The sequence below is a fragment of the Scardinius erythrophthalmus genome, assembly GCF_964197995.2.
Source record: "Scardinius erythrophthalmus genome assembly, chromosome: 9".
In the NCBI taxonomy this organism is placed as follows: Eukaryota; Metazoa; Chordata; class Actinopteri; order Cypriniformes; family Leuciscidae; genus Scardinius; species Scardinius erythrophthalmus.
In genome coordinates this window covers 32,096,464-32,119,202 of record NC_138229.1, presented here as the reverse complement: position 1 = coordinate 32,119,202, position 22,739 = coordinate 32,096,464, and the positions used below count along the sequence as shown (strand labels likewise).

General features: G+C 38.2%; 1 protein-coding gene across 3 annotated transcripts in view; it reads left to right on the top strand.

Moving 5' to 3' along the window:
- The first annotated feature begins 1,274 nt into the window (after positions 1-1,274).
- The window catches only part of mib1 (MIB E3 ubiquitin protein ligase 1), a 76,206-nt gene continuing 54,741 nt past the window's right edge, over positions 1,275-22,739 (top strand). For 2 of the 3 annotated variants that reach the window (XM_081374416.1, XM_081374415.1), the window contains exons 1-5: positions 1,277-2,452; positions 3,551-3,722; positions 11,612-11,741; positions 21,287-21,391; positions 21,980-22,046. In XM_081374416.1, coding sequence (XP_081230542.1) covers positions 2,224-2,452; positions 3,551-3,722; positions 11,612-11,741; positions 21,287-21,391; positions 21,980-22,046 — 703 coding nt within the window. In that variant the 5' untranslated portion in view covers positions 1,277-2,223. Of the gene's footprint in view, positions 2,453-3,550; positions 3,723-11,611; positions 11,742-21,286; positions 21,392-21,979; positions 22,047-22,739 lie in introns of all 3 variants that reach the window. The other variant, XM_081374414.1, reaches the window with a different exon arrangement.

Genomic DNA, 22,739 nt, shown 5'->3' with positions numbered 1-22,739 from the left:
TTAAAAGTTAAACAAGACCATAAAGTATTTAGAACAAGGATACTTTTCGTGAATATTGAATCTAATTTTTCATTTTCTATTTTTTTTTCAATTGTTTATTTGAATATATAAAGGCAGCTCTACAAGAAATTAAACCGCTGGTTGTCTGTTAACTTTCTCACAACTTGCTCCCTCTACAGGCTACAAGTGGAATATTTTAACAGTGTGCTAGAACCATAGGGCTAGAATGTGTGAAGCAAAGATCTAATGAGCAAGAATGAGCAAGTAAAAAAAAGTCAACAAAATATTAATAATGTGGGTGTGAGTTCTACTTTAACAACTAACAGAAATCAAACCTATCAAAAACCAGGATTCTAATGGGTTTAAAAACAATACAAAAACACTTCTTAAAAGTGGAATGGTTTCTGTAAATCCAGTATTCAAAAAGTTGTTTGGGTCTTAGTTTTCAGTGATAGTCACATGACTAGTGGCTGGTCTGTCTGTGCAATTGCACAATCCCTAACGTATATAAGCAGTAGGCTTTCTTTTTAAAAGTTATTCAGAATTCTCTGCTTTTATTGTTAATTTTATATCTTATATCTTATATTTTCATATTTTTCTTCTTATGCATCTGTTGTGATTTTATGAATATTCTAATTAATTTTCTATGTAAAGCACTTTGCTTTCATTGTGTATGAAATGTGCTTTATAAATAAACGTGCCTTGCCTTGTCTAAATTAATAATTTATTGCCATTGTGTGAATAATATGTAATCATGTAATCAGTCAAAAGTAATCTGATTGCAAGTATTTTAAAATGTAATGTAATCTAATTACACTTAATTTTTGGAATCTGATTATGCAATCCAGATTACAATAGTTATATATGATAGTTAAATGTGTCTTAATATGAAATATACATATATGTTGTCTTAAATTAAGAAATGCATGCCTGAGCTACAAGCAATCAGTGCTACTGAAAAACTGACTTTGATTTTATATTTGACCCTGAAGTTACATCCAGCATCTAGGATTAAGGTTTTAATAATAACACACAAAAAATGATAATTATATATTAATATATTAATAATATATTGTGATGTGACATACATTGTTTAAATACACTACTGCAATATAATATAAATATATAATACTGATGCTTGGCACACATTGAGAGTGAAAGAATGGGACAGACCCCGCAAATTCTTTTGTGTCTGGGCTCTGCTCACTTTAAATCCTGACGTGACGTCATTTTACGCCACGGGAACTGCTTGGATCCCAAACAGTCCCACCTCCACACTGGCTCGAGCTCTGAATCTGATTGACAATAATGGCGACTCGATCGTCTTGAGTTGCGCCTCAATGAAACATCTCCCAAGAGCGCATTTCACCAATCCTTTGTCGTTACCCGGGCTTAAAGATCGCTTTTAAGGATATCTTGCAGAAATCATCTCCGGATCCTTTTCGATCAGGAAATATTAAGTTCTGCTGCTGGTGTAATCTTTTGGGAAAGCACTAACAAAGGTCTCTTCGTCCGTGGCGATGTGGCTGCTGTTTACAGACCCGTGCGTGCATTTGTTTCGGGCATGAAGCAATGCGACTACTTAACCGACAGCCATTCATTTAGCAATCCTGTTTCCAATAAAAACCAGGAAGCTTTGGTGAAAGTGGATTAGCTGCACTGGAAGCTCTTCTGCCGTTTGCAGACGCTTTCCACGGACAGCGGCTCGCGCAGACCTTCGGGATCGCGTTACGCGAAGTTGGACCATCTGTTGAACGTTTGCGAACGCACGGCAAAGTTCGCAAAACAATTTAGTACATTACACGATAAAACAACGATTATTTTTTTCTAAACCGAAAGTTTTTGTTGCGTTTTTGCTAACGTCAAGTAACCGCTCATAACTTTAGGAAGGTTAGCTATAGCTGGTTAGCCCGGACTAGCTAACTGGCCTTTGCTAAAAAAAAAAACGGGGCGTTAGAGACTGAAATTGACCGTTTTGCCAACATTTTCCACAACATTGCTGTCAGTATAATTGGGAATTACCAAGTAAATTTGCTTACTCTACCACGCAAACAACTTAGAGGTTACATTTATATGTCGCCTATGTAACTAACTTAACGTTAAACTAATTGTTTAAATGTTTAGTCAGTTTATCAATAGACATTAATTTTAACCATATTTTAATAAGCTGGCTTAACGGCTAGTCGTAATTAAGTTCCATATTATCGTAACGTCTGCTCGTAAATGACCACCGGTAGGAATAACCGAGTCATGATGGAAGGAGTGGGGGCTCGAGTTATCCGCGGTCCTGACTGGAAGTGGGGTAAACAGGACGGGGGAGAGGGGCACGTCGGCACCGTCAGGAGTTTTGAGAGTCCGGAGGAGGTGGTGGTGGTTTGGGACAACGGCACCGCCGCCAATTACCGCTGCTCCGGAGCCTATGATGTGAGGATATTGGACAGTGCGCCCACAGGTGAGAGACCGCTTACCCTAGTCAGGGCTGATCCGGTCAGGTGCGTCTGTCACGTGACATAAACAACCACATTCGAACGTTAAAGGCAAACGTGTCAAATAACGTTAGCTTTAATTAACATTATCTAACGATTGATGTCTTTACAAATAGCTTTAGGTTACTTTAGACCTTGTTAGTTCATCACACATATTTGAAAATGATTATTTTGTCCCGTATTCAATATAAAACAACTAGAAAATATAGCCTATTCTTTATAAATTTCTTTTTAACGTTTTAAATTTTAACGTGTCCTTGTTACACGTTACATGTAGGCTACTTGTATTAATAATAACTATAAATTAGGGATGAATACATGCAACTAACCCTAAACCAAACCCTAACCTTATAGTAAGTACATGTACTTAATTAATATTACTCTGTACTTTAATGTATATACACTGTAACAGGGACACATGTGAATAAAGGGTTACACTGTATTTTAAGGAGTCATTGTTACAGTGTAATTATATATGTAAGTACTGAGTAATATTAAGCAACTACATGTACTTACTATAGGGTTAGGTTAGGATTATGGTTTGGTTGAAGGTTAGTTGCAATGTAATTATGCATAATTTACTGTTATTACTATGGTAAGTACAATGTAACATATGTAACAAGGACACTGAAATAAAGTGTTACCAAATATATTGTAACCAAAAATAGAATTTTTATAAAAATATTAAGAAAGAAAATAATTCCATTCTGTATCAACAACATGAATGAAGTGCATTAAACTAGGGTTTTTGAGGAACTGCAGGGGATTTGTGATGAAAAGCTAATAATTACTTAAAAAATTATATTTTATTTGTATAGGCTACCTGCATGTCAAGTGACCATTAACAACATCTGAGAATCAATAAGTTATTAATAATTTACTGTCATTGTGTGAATATGTAATCACTGAATTAATAAAGTAATTGTAATCTGATGAGTATTTTAAAAAGTAATATAGGACAATCTGACTACAAGTAATTTTTTGAATCGGAGTATGTAATCCAGATTACAAATGCAGGTGGAAGTCAACTCCCTGGTCATATGCGTGTAATTGCGATGTTACAGGAATCAAGCACGACGGCACCATGTGTGACACCTGTCGGCAGCAGCCCATCATCGGGATCCGGTGGAAATGCGCAGAGTGCACCAACTATGACCTCTGCACCACCTGTTACCATGGTGACAAACACCATCTGCGCCACAGGTTCTACCGCATCACCACCCCGGGCAGTGAGAGGTGAGTGTGGCTTTCCTCCCTGTGGTCTTCACTCATTGACATTATTCCCTCTGTGGATGAGGGAGCTTCTCTGGACAGTTGCAGACCCAGCATGCAACATTTTCTTCAGTTATGGGCTGTGTTGCGCAGCGACAGGTACGACAGGATTTCAGTGGGACCACCAACTTTTAATTGGTGGCACAGACCAGTTTGCATCATTGGTCGGAGTGTGTGTCAACAATCTAAATGCAAGCTACCTTAGGTCTCAGTTGGATAGTGCATGACGTTAAAGCCGGCCCACTGGTCTTGATTTAGTTGGTTTTGACTTGAGGGACATTGCACTGTCATGTCTACCTGCGCCCAGTTGTAATACAAGTCTCTGGAGAAGAATAATCCAGATTTGGAAATCACAAGTTTTGCTATCCAGGATCAGATAACGCATCTTGCTTTTGCACATTTTTACTAAGCAACATTAGATAGCATCACCCTGGTCCAGATACATACATGTATCATTTTATGGGGACAACATTTTTTTTTTCTTTACTCTGCTGAAAGGCTTCATGGATGGCCTACTTTATCTACAGTCAAAGTTAAAGAAATCAAGTGAAAATGCAAATGTTGTATTATTTCACCAATTTTAAAGTTTTATTACATTTTGTTCCCAATGTCCATCCTGAATCAATGATGGTATCCCTAATATCCTCCCAAAAAGTTTTGAGTGACACATACTAAAGTGTCTGACTTCACATTAAAATCTCTTCTACCGACTGAAGGTTGTTTGATCAAGACTCGATTTTGTGGTCCTATCCTATTTCAGAATCCCAGTTTTCTTTTGAAATCTCTACATTTTCTAGATTTGATCCAATTGGATAACCGAACTCCAGTCAAACGTCATTTGAACAACCAATCCCTGGTGTCTTCCATGCTTGTTTGTTCATTTTTTAGCTAGTTCTTATGTTTCCTCTTGCTCCAGCCGATTGAATTTTCATGTTATGACATGAAATGCTTTTCCTTTGACATTCACTGCAGTTTTTGTGTGATACAAAAGTTAGCCTACTCTATATTAATTACTTGTCAGCTGTTGTATAAAAGCAATTTAATTCACATCTAACCTAATGACAGGTAAATTACTAGCCAATCAAATTGCTTCATGGATCATTCTTGTTGTTATCCACCATTTTGTTTGTCTGCGACATACCTCATTTTTTTGGCAAATTCCCAACATTATGGTAAAAAAGTTGCTGTTATGGTGCATGTAACTGGGATACGAGGTATCCAGAGAGGCTAGTGAATGAAGTTTGGTTTGTCACGTTTCCAAATTCAACCGGTAAGCTCGAAAAAATGCAAAAGTTGGATCAGACTGCGTTAGTAGACTGTTTGAACAAGTAAACTTTTAAATTTTAAACAAATGTTCAAAATAAATCATCTCTACATTTCCACCGAGGTGGTAGTAGAATACAGTAGTAGAAAATAGTAGAATACAGTATGGTGCATGTTTTTAGAAATGCGAATAATTGGTTTAAATAGCATTTATCACTCTCTATGACATTGGCTTTTAACAATTTTACAATTCCATTATTTATTTTTTTCCAGACTAGATACAAATGGCCAAAATTAATTTTAATTTATGAAAGATATATGAAAAAAACACTTTATTAACTCTTCTGCTACACATTTTCCTTGGTTAAATTACAAGAGGGAATCTAAAAGTGTTAAGAAGTCAGACAGTCAACATGTCATAAATATTGACATTAACACTGTTTTCTTCTCTTCTATCATTGTATTTGTGACCCGTGCTGGCAAAATGAGTCGTAATGAGCAACTTAGTTATTGTTATTTTCACATTCTCTATTAAGAAACCTTCAAATTGATGTAGCCTATGATTTGGTAGACAAAAAATGACTGCGCTACACCCGTTTGAAGACGATGAGTCAGGAAAGTAAATTTTTTTTGAAAATCGAGTTAAAGTTTTTTGAAGTTTCCAAAACAAAATCACCTAGAAACCATACCTTAAAATCCCTGGTAATGACACCAAAATTCGGCACACACCAAGTCAAACCCAAATATCTATAGAAAAAATAAATTCCCATGGTACCACAGTTGTTTGATTAACGTTAATGAAACAGACAGCCTATATATATATATATATAAGACCCCCTTTCACACATACAGTCTTAACTTGTCAATTAGCGGTAACAGATCATGTGTGAACAGGACCTTTTCAAATATACAGGTAAATTTGTTCCGGCAATCTACCAGTAAGGGAAGTTGCAACATTACCAGTATAAACCTGTATATGTTTACAAATGTCTTCAAATTGGAGTGATACCGAAACTAAAGCTCTTCTCCTCGTCCGGGCGGATGAAGAGATTTGTCAACAACTTAGAGGAACAGTTAGCGATACTGTCACGTATGGTAAAATAACTAGCCTTCTTCAAGAGCAAGGCATAAACAGGAGCAAAAGTCAAGCAAGAGCAAGTCAAAAACACTTAAGTTCAAGTACACAACTTTTTTTTAGCCACAGGTGACACAGCATATCCTTTTCCATTGTTTTTGTTTTTGTTTTTCTAGACTTTGCTTGCAATGGCGGTACTTTTCTTCTTCTATCCTTCCAAGCGAATGTCCTATCCAGTAAATGACATGACTCAATGCTGCCCTCTGATGACTTGTAGAGTACAGAAGAGCAGTTGTACTGCGCATGTGTCGAACTCGTCCATTCACGCTCATCCGCGGTTGAGTCTCCTATAGTTTAAAACCTGTGTGGACACGACTGTGCACAAGACGAAGCGTAACGCTGAAAATGAAGTATACCCGGGCCTTTATTTACAGGCTGCCAGGAATAGCCTAGCTTTTTTTTTGCGCATTGAATCTAGAAATTTGAGCTGCTGTTTTGTTCCTAGAGTTGCCATCTATTCCTTTTGAATGGCTTGAGTAACGTCTCTTTCAGTGTCTCCATATGGTAAGGCTATTAAGAAGTCTAGCAGTTGTTTAGACGTCTCTCGTGTCGGTCATCCATAACTGCCCTCAACACGAGCTCAAAGAAACAATAGGTCAGCTCAACAGCTGGTCTCCTTTCAACTAAGTGTGCCTCTATTCCCCTCGTGAGAATGGCTAAGTACAACACACAAAGACAGTAGTGAAGCCAGGCCTTTTTGCAGGGAGTTTCCCTTGGCAGCTGCTCTCTCATGCTGTGGTTTCCAGCTGCTTTAAAGATGCAGATGATCTTAAAGGGATAGTTCACCCCAAAATTAAAATATTGTCATCATTTGCTCGCCCTCAAGTTGTTCCGAGTTATTTTCTTATGTTGAACAAACACAAAAGAAGGTATTTTGAAGAATGTTGATAATCAAACAGTTGATGGGAGCTTTGACTTCCATAGTAGGAAAAATAATTACTATGGAAGTCAATTGCTATGGTCAACTATCTGGTAACATTCTTCAAAATATCATCTTTTGTTTTCAACAGAAGAAAGAAACTCATACAGGTTTTGAACAATATGAAGGCGAGTAGATGACAATTTTCATTTTTGGGTGAACTATCCCTTTAATATTCCACATATACTAAAGCAGTATATACACAGTAATATTTCCTGATAAAAAAACTAGGGGTGTGGTTAAAATCAGTCTCAGCCAATGGACTAAAACACACACTGTTTCGGTGGTGACATGAAAATGCAGGACACATTTTTTTTACATAAAGTTTCATGATTTAAACAAAATATAAAAGAAATGTTTTTTTTTTTACTTCACTTTTTAAAAGAAATCAAAAAGATATTTTTTTAAAAACAACAATAAAAAAAAAAAAAACATTTCAATATCATTTTCACAATTTGAAATTTAGGGGTTAGGGTTCAGGACAGCCACCTCCCAATTGAAAGTACCCCAAAAATTATGATTTAATATATATATTAAGCTTACTGATATTTTAATTATTATTGTGGGATTCAATAGATGGGCTAATAGAAGGGTCTTTGTAAACATCTAAAATTGTAATACTTAAATTCTATTTAAATGTGTTTTTTGTTTGTGGGACAGCAGTTTGCACCAATTCTGTAGAATGGCCCATATATAAAGGACCTCGAGCTGGGAATCGAACTCGGGTCGCCGGAGAGTTGCGCTACAGTCGTGCTCAGAATTAATCATACCCCTGGTAAATATGATCAAAAATGGCTGTAAAAAATAAATCTGCATCGTTTATCCTTTTGATCTTTCATTCAAAAAATTGGCAAAAATCGAACCTTTCATTGAAATAAAAGAATTGAAAGTGGGGGGGAAATCACATTATGAAATAAATGTTTTTCTCCAAAACACGTTGGCCACAATTATTCATACCCCTAGAATTTTTTAGGAATAAAATATCTCTGAAGTATATTCCCATTAATATTTACCTTTTTTAGCACACCAGGGTGACTAGGAACATGAAATTGTCCAGCTATGACTTCTTGTTTCACAGGAGTTTAAATATGAGGAAGCACAAAGGCCAAATTCCCTTAATCATCCGTCACAAAAACCAAAGAATATAGTTCTGATGCGCAGCAAAAGATTGTTGAGCTTCACAAAATAGAGAGTGGCTGTAAGAAAATAGCTAAAGAATTGAAAATCCACATTTTGACCATCAGGGCAATAATTAAGAAGTTATAATCAACTGAAGATGTTACGAATCTGCCAGGAAGAGGACGTGTGTCTATACTGTCTTAATGGATGGTGAGGAGGAAAGTTTGAGTGGCCAAGACTCTCCAAGGGTCACAGATGGAGAATTGCAGAGATTAGTTGAGTCTTGGGGTCAGAAAGCCTATTAAAAAAAATCAAACAACCCCTACATCCCCACATGTTGTTTGGGAGGGTTTCAAGAAAAATGCTCCTCGCTCATCCAAAAACAAACTCCAGCATATTCAGTTGTCAGACAAGACTTGAACTTCAAACGGCACAGGGTTCTGCGGTCAGATGAAACTAAAAAATAGAGCTTTTTGGCAGCAAACACGCTAGATGGGTTTGGTGCACACAAGGATAAAAAGTACCCCATGTGTACAATTTAATATACCATTGGATCTTATATGTTGTGGGCCTATTTTTCTGCTGGAGGTCCTGGACTTCTTATTCAGATACATGGCATCGTGGATTCTATCAAATATCAATTAAGATAAAAAAATCAAAACCTGACGGCCTCTGCTAGAAATCTTATAATGGGCCGTGGTTGGATCTTCCATCAGGACAACGATCCAAAACAAAAATCAAAAACGACACAAAAATGGTTAACTGAGCACAAAATGTAGCTTCTGCCATGACCATCCCAGTTCCCTGACCTGATGAGTGGAGTGAACTGAAGAGAAGAAGCAACATGGATCTGGGAATCTGAAGGATCTGGAGAGATTCTGTATGGAGGAATGGTCTCTGATCTCTTGTCAGGTGTTCTCCAAACTCATCAGGCATTATAGGAGAAGACTCAGAGCTGTTATCTTGGCAAAAGGAGATTGCAAAAAGGTATTTAATAAAAGCGTATGAATAATTGTGGCCAACGTGTTTTGGAGAAAAACATTTATTTCATAATTAGGGATGTCAATTTTCACAAATTCCCATGATCGATCGTCGTTTAAATTAACGATCAATTAATCGATTAATCGTTAGCCTTAATACTGCGATATGCATCAACTGCAGTGGCATGTGGCCAACAGCATGACAGGGTCTGCAAATGCTAATGTTCCTCACCAAATCAATTAGAATGGTTTTAAATATAAATAAAGGGCTAGGATTGTAAAATGTTTCGATGTGATTGATAATTAAATTAATTATTTAATAATCAAATATAACTACTAATACAACGCGTCACCAACGCCGCCTCATATGCGCTAGAATGTGTGACTGTTGTGGACGCGCTCTTCCTGGAACAACTGCACGCGCTGAATGAATCTGCTACCGTTAAACTGGAGCACTTTGCTAGCACGTTATTTATCTAAAAGAAACGCATCCTATATGAGATTAATCAGATATATTTAAAATAAACATAATATTACAAATTATATCTGCACAAAATGACAGTAGCAAATTCATGCACAAGTGAACTTGAACTAAGTTACGTGCCATTCATTCAGAACTACTCATGTTGTGGACGCGCTCTTCCTGGAGCAACGCGACACGGCAACTAAACCCAAATAATTCACAATGTTTTATTACAGTATTGTTCTCTTTATAATGTTATGTAATATTACAGTCCCAATACAGTCATTATTAGTCGTGCACTGCCGTTTGAGCTGCGCGCGCTGAAGCTGACGCTTTACTACAGTGTTCTTAACCAAATGCATCCAATATGAGATAAATCAGATATAGATAGGCATACACAAAATAAACAGTATTACAACTTACATTTGAACAAAACAAAAGGCTGCGAATGCACACGCAAACTTACATGATGATGAAGGTTTAAAATGGTCCCAAACATAACTCCGGCGCGCTCGCTTTACATGTTTCGCGGTTGAGCAGCACGCACGCGCATAAAAACCTGCTTAATCGATGATCGATAAGTTCTATCGATTAAATGTATTATCGACAATTAATCGATCGTCGATTAATCGTTGACATCCCTATTCATAATGTGATTTCCCCCCCCCCCACTTTCAATTCTTTTACTTCAATGAAAGGTTCGATTTTTGAATGAAAGATCAAAAGGATAAACGATGCAGATTTATTTTTTACAGCCATTTTTGATAATATTTACCAGGGGTATGATTAATTCTGAGCACGACTGTATATGTCGGCACGCTAACCACGAGGCTATCGACGCCGACAATATTGCCATTTTAGAAATGAACATGTCAGCAAAGCTAGAGAACCCGAGACGGTCTGCTGTGGTTCAGCATGGGGCAACTTCCAGATGGCAGACAAGTTCTCTTGTAGAAACAGAAACAATAAGAGATGTTAAACATTATCCAGGACTTTTCATTCTGGGTGCATTGCAGCTTTCAGGAGACATCAGAGGTTAAAGGAAATCGAGTTGAACAATATAATGACAATCCGACAGTGGAAGCAAGAAGTTACGTTAACGCTTTCTATGAAGACCATGCTTATAATGAATTATAGCTCTTATTGATACTTATTTATAAACAAGTATTACTATTCTATAAATATATTTATAAAGACTCATTAAGACCTGTACTGCATTGTAAGAACCGTTATAGTTACATTTATAACTATATTAAGTCATGCTTTTGCTTTGTTCAGTGCGTATGCTCATAATCCATTATACACTGATTTATAAGTATTAATTAGTCAGTTGTATGATTTCATGAATGTTTTTATAAAGTTGCAACCATCATTGCTTTAATGTTATTATATTAGTTACAATGACTTTTTAGTAATTCAGATTTATTTCTGTCAAATAAGTGAACACATTGTTGTTAATAGCCGTGTTGTGTTCTTATAAATAATTATTGTGAGTGATAATACAGTTACCAACCTATATAAATGCATCATTGATGGCTTTAAGGAAAGTGAAAACATGGGATGCAATTTTCCTAAAGCTAATGTTAAGAAATCATGAAGATGTGCTCATTATACATTTAAGTTGTTTACTTGTTATTGAAAATAATGAACAATGATTCCTGTAATAAAATAATGGGAAAAAACACCAAAACTATTAATACAAAGTTGTTGTTTTTTTAATCTTTTTTTTAATTTTACATACTAGCAAAACCATGCAAATGGCTGAGGAGATAGAGATTTTAACAAATCAAAATTACCATTCATGACCTCTAATTCAAACATTAGCCATTAGAACATTGCCTTCATAGAAAGTGTTAGTACCGAAGTTACTTCTCCACCTCTAACTAGGAGCAAAACGTATGTTCTAATGTTCCAACGCATAACTTCTGTCCTCTTGCCATTTGCTTTGTAACACTCTTGTATGTTTTTGCACAGAGTTCTTTTGGAATCTCGTCGCAAGTCAAAGAAGATCACGGCCCGGGGCATCTTCGCAGGAGGACGGGTGGTGCGGGGAGTGGATTGGCAGTGGGAGGATCAGGATGGCGGGAATGGAAGAAGAGGGAAGGTAATGCCTCAACATGTTGAGCTATGCTCACCCTTCTTGACTCATCATTTATTAGATGAAAAACATTCCCTCTATCAAGTATAGACACTGTGTGTTGTGCTCATGCATGTTCGTTGAAGCAAAATGAGATGGTGCCAATACAAGCCTGTTACATTAATAATCTACATTTATTTAGCAGATGTGATTATCCAAAGCAACTTAAACCATATAGCATAAAAGATTCATCATATATGAGCAGTAACATGAAGTTACGTTTTTTTTTTTTTTTTCAATTTCACACACTAGTCATTACTTAAACTATTTATATATATAAAAAGATAAATCTGGCCTAATGATTTAAAATATACTACAAGTGCAAATATAGGGTTGAACTGGAGAGTTGTTGAAATCCCTCTCAATGGCCAACTAAACACCCAGTGTGTTATTGCCACTTTTGATGTGAAGCCATTGATACCTGACTTTTAAACCATGGCATTTAAAAGACATTTAAAAAGTGTTTTAAAAGCATTTTAAAATGGTACATTTATTGGTACATGATTTTAAAGGGGTCATGAACTGCATTTATTTTTATTTTGTAATGATCTCTGAGGTCCAGTTATGATGTTATTAAGATTTTTATACCAAAAACATCCTAATTTAGAAGTAATAAGCTATTTTCTATCCTGTTTTTGATCCTTTCTTTCTAACACTCCGTTTTGATGGGCATCACGTTCAAGACTTGGAAGTAAACGCCCACTGCTATGATGGGGTAACAGTTTTGCATATTAAATAATTATCAATGTCCCTGTCATTGCACGCGTGGAATTGTTTTGAAAATGCCCGATGTTGAAATGTATCTCGTTACATAGTTAAAACATTTACCAACAATATGAAACATTTATGCGTGTTGCATATGCTTTGTAAGTCTTGTTTGTGGCAAATAAAGTTTAAACAACTTTATATTCTTTATATATTGTTATAATAATTTACGCTCTCTTCACATCCTGATAGCAATCAATAATAGAAGTGGTCTAAATTATAAAAACATGTACATATATCTTCGATGGAAGTCTCAGGACCCAAAAACGTTTTGTCCAGTCGTTGCATTCAGTCTGAAGGCAGTGATATGATGTCCTACCTGCCTGTCAACATATGTATTTCCATACCACCGCGCACCTGCTCGCGCAGACATCACACGTCATATATGCAGAGTTGTAGACATACAGCCACAGAGCGCAAAAACAAACATAGGCGGTCTTTTACAGTTCCTCATGAACCAAAACATCAATTATGCTGTTCACGCCATGTTATAACCGTAATTCTGAGATGGCAACCCGTGACTTTTCTACCCGGAGCTGCTCATGTCCTCAGACTTGGATTTATGCCTTTTTTATGTCAACACTATCAACGCTGAAAAATCTGCAGCAGTCAGGTGTCCATGTCAGAGCTCTGTAAGTGGTTTACGTTCATTATTATTGCAATGTTTTTACTCCTTTAGGAATTTAACGCCTTCTCTTGTCTCGTAACGCTTTGAAGATGAATGCTTAATGTGTTTTTAAGAAGGTGTGGCTTTGGAGACTCTGAAGGGAGGGTGGGATCTTATGCTTTCAAAGCTAGCTTGCTATTGCTAGCCACTCCGAAATTGCCTACATTAGCTTTAAAGCCCCCCTGTAGTCAATCATTTTATCCCTTAAAACTCTTCTCTGATCACCGAAATGACATATTTAAATGTTTTTTCTTTGAAAAAATGTCATGCCTTAAAATAGCTTGAATGTAACTCCACACCCTTGCCTCATTTAGTATACACGGTTCTATGAATATGCAAATTAGCCCCGCCTCCACTCACTCACAGCCGCTCAGAGATCCACTCGTTGACGATCACACGTTGATGTGATTGGTTACAAGGTAGTTTTGGACGCCAGATGATAAAATTAAACATGTTGTAATGTCTTACTGATGACAAAACAGATGTCACTCACTGAAGGTTTTATTCAGGATTTCAGCGAATGGCTTCGATCATAACAATAGCAAAAGCAGCATTCTCTACATTGCTTTCTACCGTATCCGAAAATCCAACGCATTAACCCCGTAAATGACGAAGTAAAGGAATGAACAGCAAATTACAACTATCACAATATTCAGTTTAACTGTGGCGCTACAGTATAAATCAGGGGTCACCAAACTAAGGCCCGCGGGCCGACTCAGGCCCGCCACCCCCCTTTGACTGGCCCCCCAGCCCCTCTGCCCCCCACTACTTGAACCGGCCCTATGAGGCAATTCCCAAAAGTCGTCATGGACGGTACGTCATGGTACGGGCGTCACAGTTTGGTGCATACATTTACACAGAGAATACACGGTATAAAAATAAATAAAACTTGCGTGCAATTTAATTAATGTAATGCGGAACTACTGTTAGATACGCGGATTCTTAGGGACACCTAATCTGTAGCTCCGCCTTAGCTCTGAAGCTCTGAAGCAGGCTGCGGTGTAAAGATTGCAATGCTGGAATATGTTGAGAGAGAGGTGTGGGCGCGATCGAAAAGTCGTAAAGTGTTTACTTATATTTGTGTGTGTGTGTGTGTGTGTGTGTGTGTGTGGGGCGCGGCCACGATCGAACAGTGGAAACATAAAAACATACTCCATCATTTAGTTTATGCAGGACATCATTCAAACTGCAAAGTGTTTTAAGTTACTGTTAATTACATTTTTAAGGAAAACAAATATATTAATCTGAAATGTAGCAGATTAATTTTCAATTAATTCAGGTACAATTACCAAACATATCAAGGTATTTTTATTAATTGAATTAATGAACTAATATAAAACTATTGTCAGTGAGTGCACTACAAATAAACTGGTTCTATGCCTTTACTTTATTAATAAAACTTATTTAAAAAAAAAAATACAAGGCTTAAAGGCGGGCGTACACGGTGCGATTTTTGCTGTTTTTACGAGCTCGCAGATGATTTTTTTCACTCGGGAGAAATCGAGTGGAATCGGTGATGCTCGCATGGTCGCGGCTCGCAGCGTGTGAGAGGAATTACGAGCCGAGCCGAGCACGTTATAAGCACCTCCCCGACCTCCCGATCATCTTTAAACATGTTTAAAAAATTCGGGGAGTCGGCCCGATTTTCACCAGCTGTCCCCTATTTGCAAATTATACACAACCACGTGGGGCTATACCTCAGTGGCAGCAACCATACAGCGTGCGCATACACTGTCTCTTAGTGATGCGCGGGTCGGCTTTTTTTCCAACCCGCGGGTCCCGCTTTTATGAAATTATTTGGCCCGCCCCAGCCCGCCCCGCACCACTGTATCTATTTTTACAACCCGCCCTGCCCCGCACCCGCGACCATTAAATAGACATATTAGGCATTGTAATGTAAATGAAAACAGCCTTTATTTCAGCCTGAAAGTGCTTGGAAACATCGCCAACTGGCAATAACAGACGTTTCTGAATATGAACCATAAATCAGGTCATATTAAGATAATGATTTAAACATTTTCAATATTTACAAAGCAGCGTTTGTATTCATCTAATTCATCATTCACCTTTTTTTCTTTAATTATGTAAAATCCCGACCTCAATTTCTCCCGCACCTCATCTTCCATCTTCACTTTTATTTCTCCGTCTTTGTTGTTGTGGCTGGCGGCGGGAGCTGCTTTGCGCGAGCTGTGTCACGTGACGCCAAAGGTTTGGGGAAATCACGCAAGTTGCATTGCTACGGCCTTATCAAAGAACCTACTAAAATATGATTAGATTGATATTCCCAAATATTTAATATAGGCTGGACATTGCATGCAACATATATGGATTTTTATTTTATTTTGTTTTTAATGACCCGCCCCAACCCGCCCCGCAAATAAAGTGACAATTTCTTTACCCGCCCCAACCCGCCCCAACCCGACCCGCGGGCTACCCGCGGGGCCCGCGGGTTATGAGACGACCCGCGCATCACTACTGTCTCTCTCACACTCTCATACACACACAAACACACACACACACACACACACACACACACACACTTCTCTCAATTCAATTCTGTTCAATTCAATAAAGCTTTATTGGCATGACAAAAATACAATTGTATTGCCAACGCATCAAAACAGCATAGAAAATTATTTTGAACATTGTACTACAGAAAATAATAATAATAATATTAAATAAAAATAATAAAATAAAAATAATAATTCTCTCTCTCTCTCTAGTTTTTATGTTGAATGGCTACTGTTCTCTGCTTTACAACAAATCATTTGCACACATATTTCTGTCATTTTTTCTATCTGAAGCTTTGCCTGCATGCAATATTGACGGTCTCTGTGTTTAGCGCGAAAGCTCACGTGATTGCTGCCGGCTCGGGATAAAATTCGTACAGGACAGTCGTGCCGTGTACCAGCTGCATTGACGCGATTATCAGTTAAACTGACTCGCAACGTGTGCAATATCTCACGACCTCCCGAGTGTCCGATCCTGGTCCGAACTCGCACCGTGTACGCCCGCCTTAAGACATTTATTTTTCTTTTGGTGGTCCAGCCTGAGACATGCACAAGCCTTCTGCATTTTTGTTTTGCTTTTCCCTTCATTGTACGCAACCGTGATGTCTGAACCGAGGTATGAACCGAACCGTGACTTCTGTGTACTGTTCGACCCCTAAAAGAGAGTGCAGAGTTTTCAAAGAACAGTGGACCAACGAATATTTGTGAAGAATAACTTTAAATAAAACAAAGTGTGAAGACTCGATTACAACTTTTGCAAACCACTAGTAAAGATAAACAAATATGTGCCAGGAATCAAGTGTTGATATAGTAGTGTGGATATAGTAGTGGGGATGGCTGTGCCAGGCTAGTAATCTCTACTACACAATGAGGCCTGCTGGTGGTCATTTTGGTCTGGGTCATACAATTCTATGTTATATAGCTGACCCGGCCGCGGCCCCGGCCCCCCATCACAGTCAGGAACGATAATGTGGCCCCCAGAGAAAAAAGTTTGGTGACCCCTGGTATAAATACTCAATACATATCAAACAATCTGTATTAGACAAAGCAAAAGTGACACATGGTAAAAACACTGTTGATCGCACTTGTGTGTTGCGCCATTACTCTTAAATCCAATGTTGTTGGCACTGCATCATCTTTTCTTTTCAGTCTCTCTGAAAAGCCTGCGTCAAACTCTCGTTTAAAAACCAATCTGCAGTAAAATGAAGCAAACAAACGAACAGTGTGTTACTGACATAGGCATTGATCTTCTGCTGAGGCAGTCTTTTGTCGCTCTATGACTTAATGTGACAAAATCCAAAATGAATCGTTTTACAAGCTTGGCTTCAATAAAAGCTGTTTTTCGACTAGCGAGCAAGTTTTGAGTTCTGAAACTTGCAGGATATTTTATTGTACATGACCTCTTATATGTCAAAAGATCAAGGGAAATTTGATTTCTCAATTCATGACCCCTTTAAGTTTTTTCAGTAACCTCTTTCCTAGCTGTATTCTAGTGTTAGGTGCGTTTTGAGTTTTCATTGTAATAATTTAGTGCTCTATTGCTCTCTTTTGCTTATTGACGAACCTGCAAAGCCCAATTAGAGAGCAGCACTTTTTAAAATGTATTTGTACTAGTGTTGCCTCCGACTGAAGATTTTTCATGTATATCGCCTAATAATAGCGCTGTTTTATCTAGGCTAACATTAATGTTAGAGCAAGCAGCCATTTCAAAATGGCTGCTAACATTTTTCAAATGATATGCCATGTTTGATGTCGATGAATGAAAGGCCAAGGTTTGGATTTCCTGTCCAACAAAACTACCACATGGACCAACTGTTAAAGGGGTCATATAATGCCATTTTTGTACAAGCTAATATGATTCTTTAGGGTCTAAATGAAAAGTTTGTAATATACTTTAATTAAAAATTCTCATTAGTATTGTAAGAAAACACTCATTTTACCTGGTCAAAAACAGCTCTGTTTTCAGCACGCCGTTTAAGTGCATGTGTCTTTAAATGATAATGAGCTTTGCTCACCCCGCCCCTCTGTTCTGTGCGTACACCGTTTGAAATAATAACACAATAACCACGCGCTGTTCATTATAAACGTGGGATTATGAATTATATTGAGAACGTCGTACATAGAAAACATGCCGTAATGTACCCTGAGTGTAAACCTTAGACGCATTCATCTTGAAGCGTGCAAGCGATTTGCAAATATTAATATAAATATTAATATAAAGGTTAATAAAACATTACACTCACTTCTGGAGGTTCAGCAGGAACACGTTGGTACCGATCCTTTTTTTCTCGTTTGTAAAGCTGTCTGGTGTGAAATGATCCGTGCAAACATGAAAGCATTGATGTTGATCGTGGGGAATCCCCACGTCAATGCTTTGGGCATATTCCCTTCAAAAACAAAACTCAGCCACTGTGTCTTCAGCTGTTCGGATTTAGGAACATCAAAATGACTGCTGTGTTCCTTATTACACCCAAGAACAGAACACCACAATCGCAGACGCCATTCTGCTCATAGACTATGATGACAGACAGCTCTCTCACGAGCGAGGGCGGGTCTGTGTTGAAACGCTTCTGTCAATCAACAATCGTGGGAGGGGCGCCAATTTTGTGACGTCACAAAATCGAACAGCTTGATTTCAGAGAGGGTAAAACATATAAGGAGATTTAAAAAAAAAAAAAAACCACTGGATGGATTTTTATCATTTTATGATGGTTGTGTACAGGCACCTCCAACACACATTTCAGTACAATCAACTTGTAAAAGTGCATGTACCATTATATGACCCCTTTAATTTTTCTGTCAGACTGCATGACTTCGCCAATGCCTGTGGAGGTTTTTTTTTTTTTCAGGGCAGCCTTACTTTGTACACATTGTCCCAGTAGGAAACCATTTTTGTGTAATTTAGTGTACTTAACTTTTTTTAGGACCATGATGCCTTTTGCTGCTCTGTAATATTTCCCATAAGTTCAACATTGATATTTTTAATGGCATATTTTCCACCTAGAGTAATGACACTCTCAAAAAAGTACTGTGTAAGTCAACTATTTGTTTGGTTTTTGGATTATCAGATATTTCAGGCCACTCCAGTTAAATGTATTTAAAGAGTGCTCTCAAACACACTTCCTTTAAAGCGAGAGCCTTCTTCAAGCCTACTTCACCATTTGTAATTAGAGCAGCATTTCTGTCACTGCGATTGGCACGCTGAATGCCATGTCTGGTGGTGGAAACATTTACTGGTGGTGAAACTCTGCTTGTTTAGTGTTTTTGTTATTTTTAGCTTTTTTTACCATTACATAATATTTCAAACTCATAGCTGTTGAAATGCTTTGTATGGTCAAGAAGGGCTTGCAAATTGCATAAGACAAATTGCGAATCAGACTATTCTAATGTTTTATTTATTTATTTGTTGGATTCTGTGACTGAAGTTTCATATGGTACATTATTGTGGAGGAAATCTTAGCATGTTTGACACTGGATCATTAAACACAACTGGCATTTGAGGCAAGTTGGGCTTGCTGTTGTTTTAAGCTCACTGCTTAAAGTCTGCAGGAAATGAAAATTCACAGTCTCTTTTCTAAATGTGTGTTATGGATCATCTTAGGCCCTGTTTACACCTTGTATTAAAGCCCCCCTGAAATCAAAATTTAGCTTTAAGTATGAATATGTTAGCCTTAAGGTTATGAATAAGCTGGTGTGTTCCAAAACAATGACAAAATTCGCATTTAGGAGATATAAGCATTCAAAACTTAGTCTCTCACTTACGCTAAAATGGATCATGGTTTTTTATGACATCACCGCAGACTTCAGCTTCTTATCAGATTTTCTGTCCAATCAAATGCTCTCTAGAATCTAAAGCTCCGCCCCCTATGCTATAAACACCACCTGGCCAAAGCAACCGTTGACACGTCACAGGAGATGCATGTTTGGTTGCTCAAATGCTCGAGTTTTATACCGTTAATGCTGTACGTTGGTTAATTTATTATTTATATTTATTACCGCTACTATTGAATCCAACATATCATCAGCGCTCGGATTTGCTTCAATGGTGCTGTCAAGTATGACTTGCAGTCTGTGAGGTAAACTAAACGCTATTGGCTATTTGAAAACGGGAGGAGCCATTCAATATGTCCCGCCTTAGCTTCCTGTTTCAGTGGAAATTACGTCAACACATCATTCAAAGCTGCGCATTCCAAGGCACTTCAGTGGGCCTTTAAGAAGCATTTTCTTCAATCCGGTCACAAGTGAATGATGCTAAATACAGGTGTAAAAGGGCTCTAAAACTTTTTGAGTTTGTCAACTTTTGAGCACTTCCAGAGGAAGTTGAAAACGCATCTGACCGGATTGCTTTCGTAGTGTAAACGCTCATGTGGTCGAATGTTCGAACATCCACAAAAGACCATCTACTCTCCGCCTACTGACCTAATGAGGAAACATAATGGGAAGCGCACTAGCCAGACATGATTTACTTTTTCGGCTGAAGACCCAAGTATGTACCCTGGAAATCCTGGAGTTCTCGCGAGAGCACAAATTGAAATTGCTTAGCGAGTTACTCTGGCGTTGAGTAATGATGCTCATTAAATATGCCCTAGTATCCGAGCTGCACCAATCACATCGGGTTATCTGATAGAGGCGAGCTAAACAGATGACGACGGCGCTGTGACATCAAAGTCATTAGTAAACATTGGAAGATGCTATGGATGAACACCAGTTGTTTGAAACAGCTTTGGCCGCTACAATGAACGAGTTAGACTTGGCTTTTTATCTAAAAGTGGAACAGAAGACGGCGCTCAAATCCTTCCTTTGCAAGAAGGACGTTTTTGCTGTTTTGACGACCAGATACGGCAAGAGTCTAATCTACCAGTTAGCTCCGCTGGTAGCTAAGCGTATGGGGCTTGTTGTGATTGGTCGTAGTGTTATCCAATTGCGTGCAGTGAGATTTTCAAATGCATGCTTGGTGCCGCCCCTCGAGCTGGGCGATTGTCATTAGTCGATGCCAAACCCTTAATCTTTCAGATTTGGGTTTGGATTTCCAGGCTACCAAGTTTGGTTTAAAGATGAAAAACATACCAAGCATAAATGTTCTCTCACCATTCCTGCAGGACTTCTCCACTCATTTAGTCTGCTTAAATTGCCTCTCAAACTCATGTTCATCTGCCTCCACTTTTGCACGCGGCGACCACATCTCGAAATCCAGTCAACAAACCAAGTCCTCCCACCTATACTATTCCCATCACAATACGGAAGAAAAAATCTGTTGCTACTTCCATTTCATTGCGACTTTAAAGTCAAGTCAAAGACAAGCTGCTTAAAATAAGCATACAATTACCATTCAGTGGCATTTTTTTTTTTTTTGTAATTTTATAGTTTCACACAATGTCTATATTGGGATATCCATTGTTTCAACCTTTTTTCTATTGAATAATGTGTTTGTTAGTTGCATTAATCAGAATTTAGACTGCTTTAGTCATGTGACTGAAGTGAGGGATATTTAGTAACTCTTTGAATTTCTTGTCGTCTGCATGACTTCCTCTTCTCTTTGCTCTTTTTTTTACCATCCTCCTCTGTTTCAGGTGACAGAGATCCAGGACTGGAGTGCTGCCAGCCCCCACAGCGCAGCCTACGTCCTCTGGGACAACGGGGCCAAGAACCTCTACCGAGTGGGATTCGAGGGCATGGTGAGCCACCCCCATCGCTATACACATATACGAAAGACTGCAGTTAACTGGCTTTTGTGTTGCTACCCACCCCCCACCCCCCTGCGCGCACAATGCACCACACACAGACCAGCATCCCATAAGCTGGGCTTCTTTATAAGAGCCATGTGCGGGGCAGGCATTGTGAGGGGCAGCTGGGTGAGCTATCTGCATGATAAAAGAAATCTGTCCCCTTTCTGTCTCTTCACAAGAGAGCGAGAATCAACATGAAGACCAAAGGCAAAGAGAGCAATGGGAGTGGCCTGCGTAAAGCGTGACTCAGTTATTGAAGTGAGAGGCTACCCATTCATTGGCTGTTCGACTTTCTGCGACGTCTGAATTCCAGCCAATCTCTTTGCAGTCGGGCTACGGCTTTTGTCTGTTATTGCAATATATCCGTAGGGTGTGCGCAGCCATCTGCCACTGGAATTATTAATTAGATTTGGATAAAGAGGATGAAGCATAGACTACTGTATCATTGAGACTGTTTAGACTTTAGGAATTTGTTAGGCACACAAAACAGTTTGAACAAATCTCTCATAATTGTCTTGTTCTGTTTTTTTTTTTTAGTCTGATTTGAAATGTGTGCAAGATGCCAAAGGAGGCGCTTTTTACAGAGACCACTGTCCGGTGTTGGGTAAGCTTTAAGATGTCTAATATTATACAAATATATCATACTCGTAGGCACATTTAAGATGAATATGTTTGAGTGAAGTGTGGTTGGGTTAAGTCCTCCATTGCAGTGTATTGTATGAAATGCTTCCACTAGGTGTCAGCACTAGATGCTGAGATCTTCAAACATACATATATCTACAGTGACACATTCCAGTTTAAAAGCTCTTTTGGCCCCAATCCATAATTGGCTCCTTGCTATCCAAGCCAATAACAGAAGGTTCTAAACAAAAGTGGTTGAACTTAAATTAATTTCTCTTGAAACCTTAAGACATGGTCCCTCATAGCTCAAAGTCTTAAGGTGTGGTCCAATTCACAGGGTCCCTATGCAGTGTTCACAGTTGAAGTTCATTTCACTTTACTAAAATGCATTCATTTGAAACGCACTGCAATGCAGACACATGCATACAAAACTTGAGTCAAGCATATTGGAGTTACGGTGTGATGTATGATATATTTGTAGATGCATATGTAATGCTTCCATTTGTATTTATATAAAATATTTAATATTATAAATTGAATTAATAAAATCTGGAAAATTGCCATGCTGACATTACAACTGGCCATTCTCGTGCAAATCCTTTTTTATGCGGGATTGGTGGAGAGAGGAAAGTTATTCAGCCTGATTCAGACCAATTATTTTTTATATTTACCCATT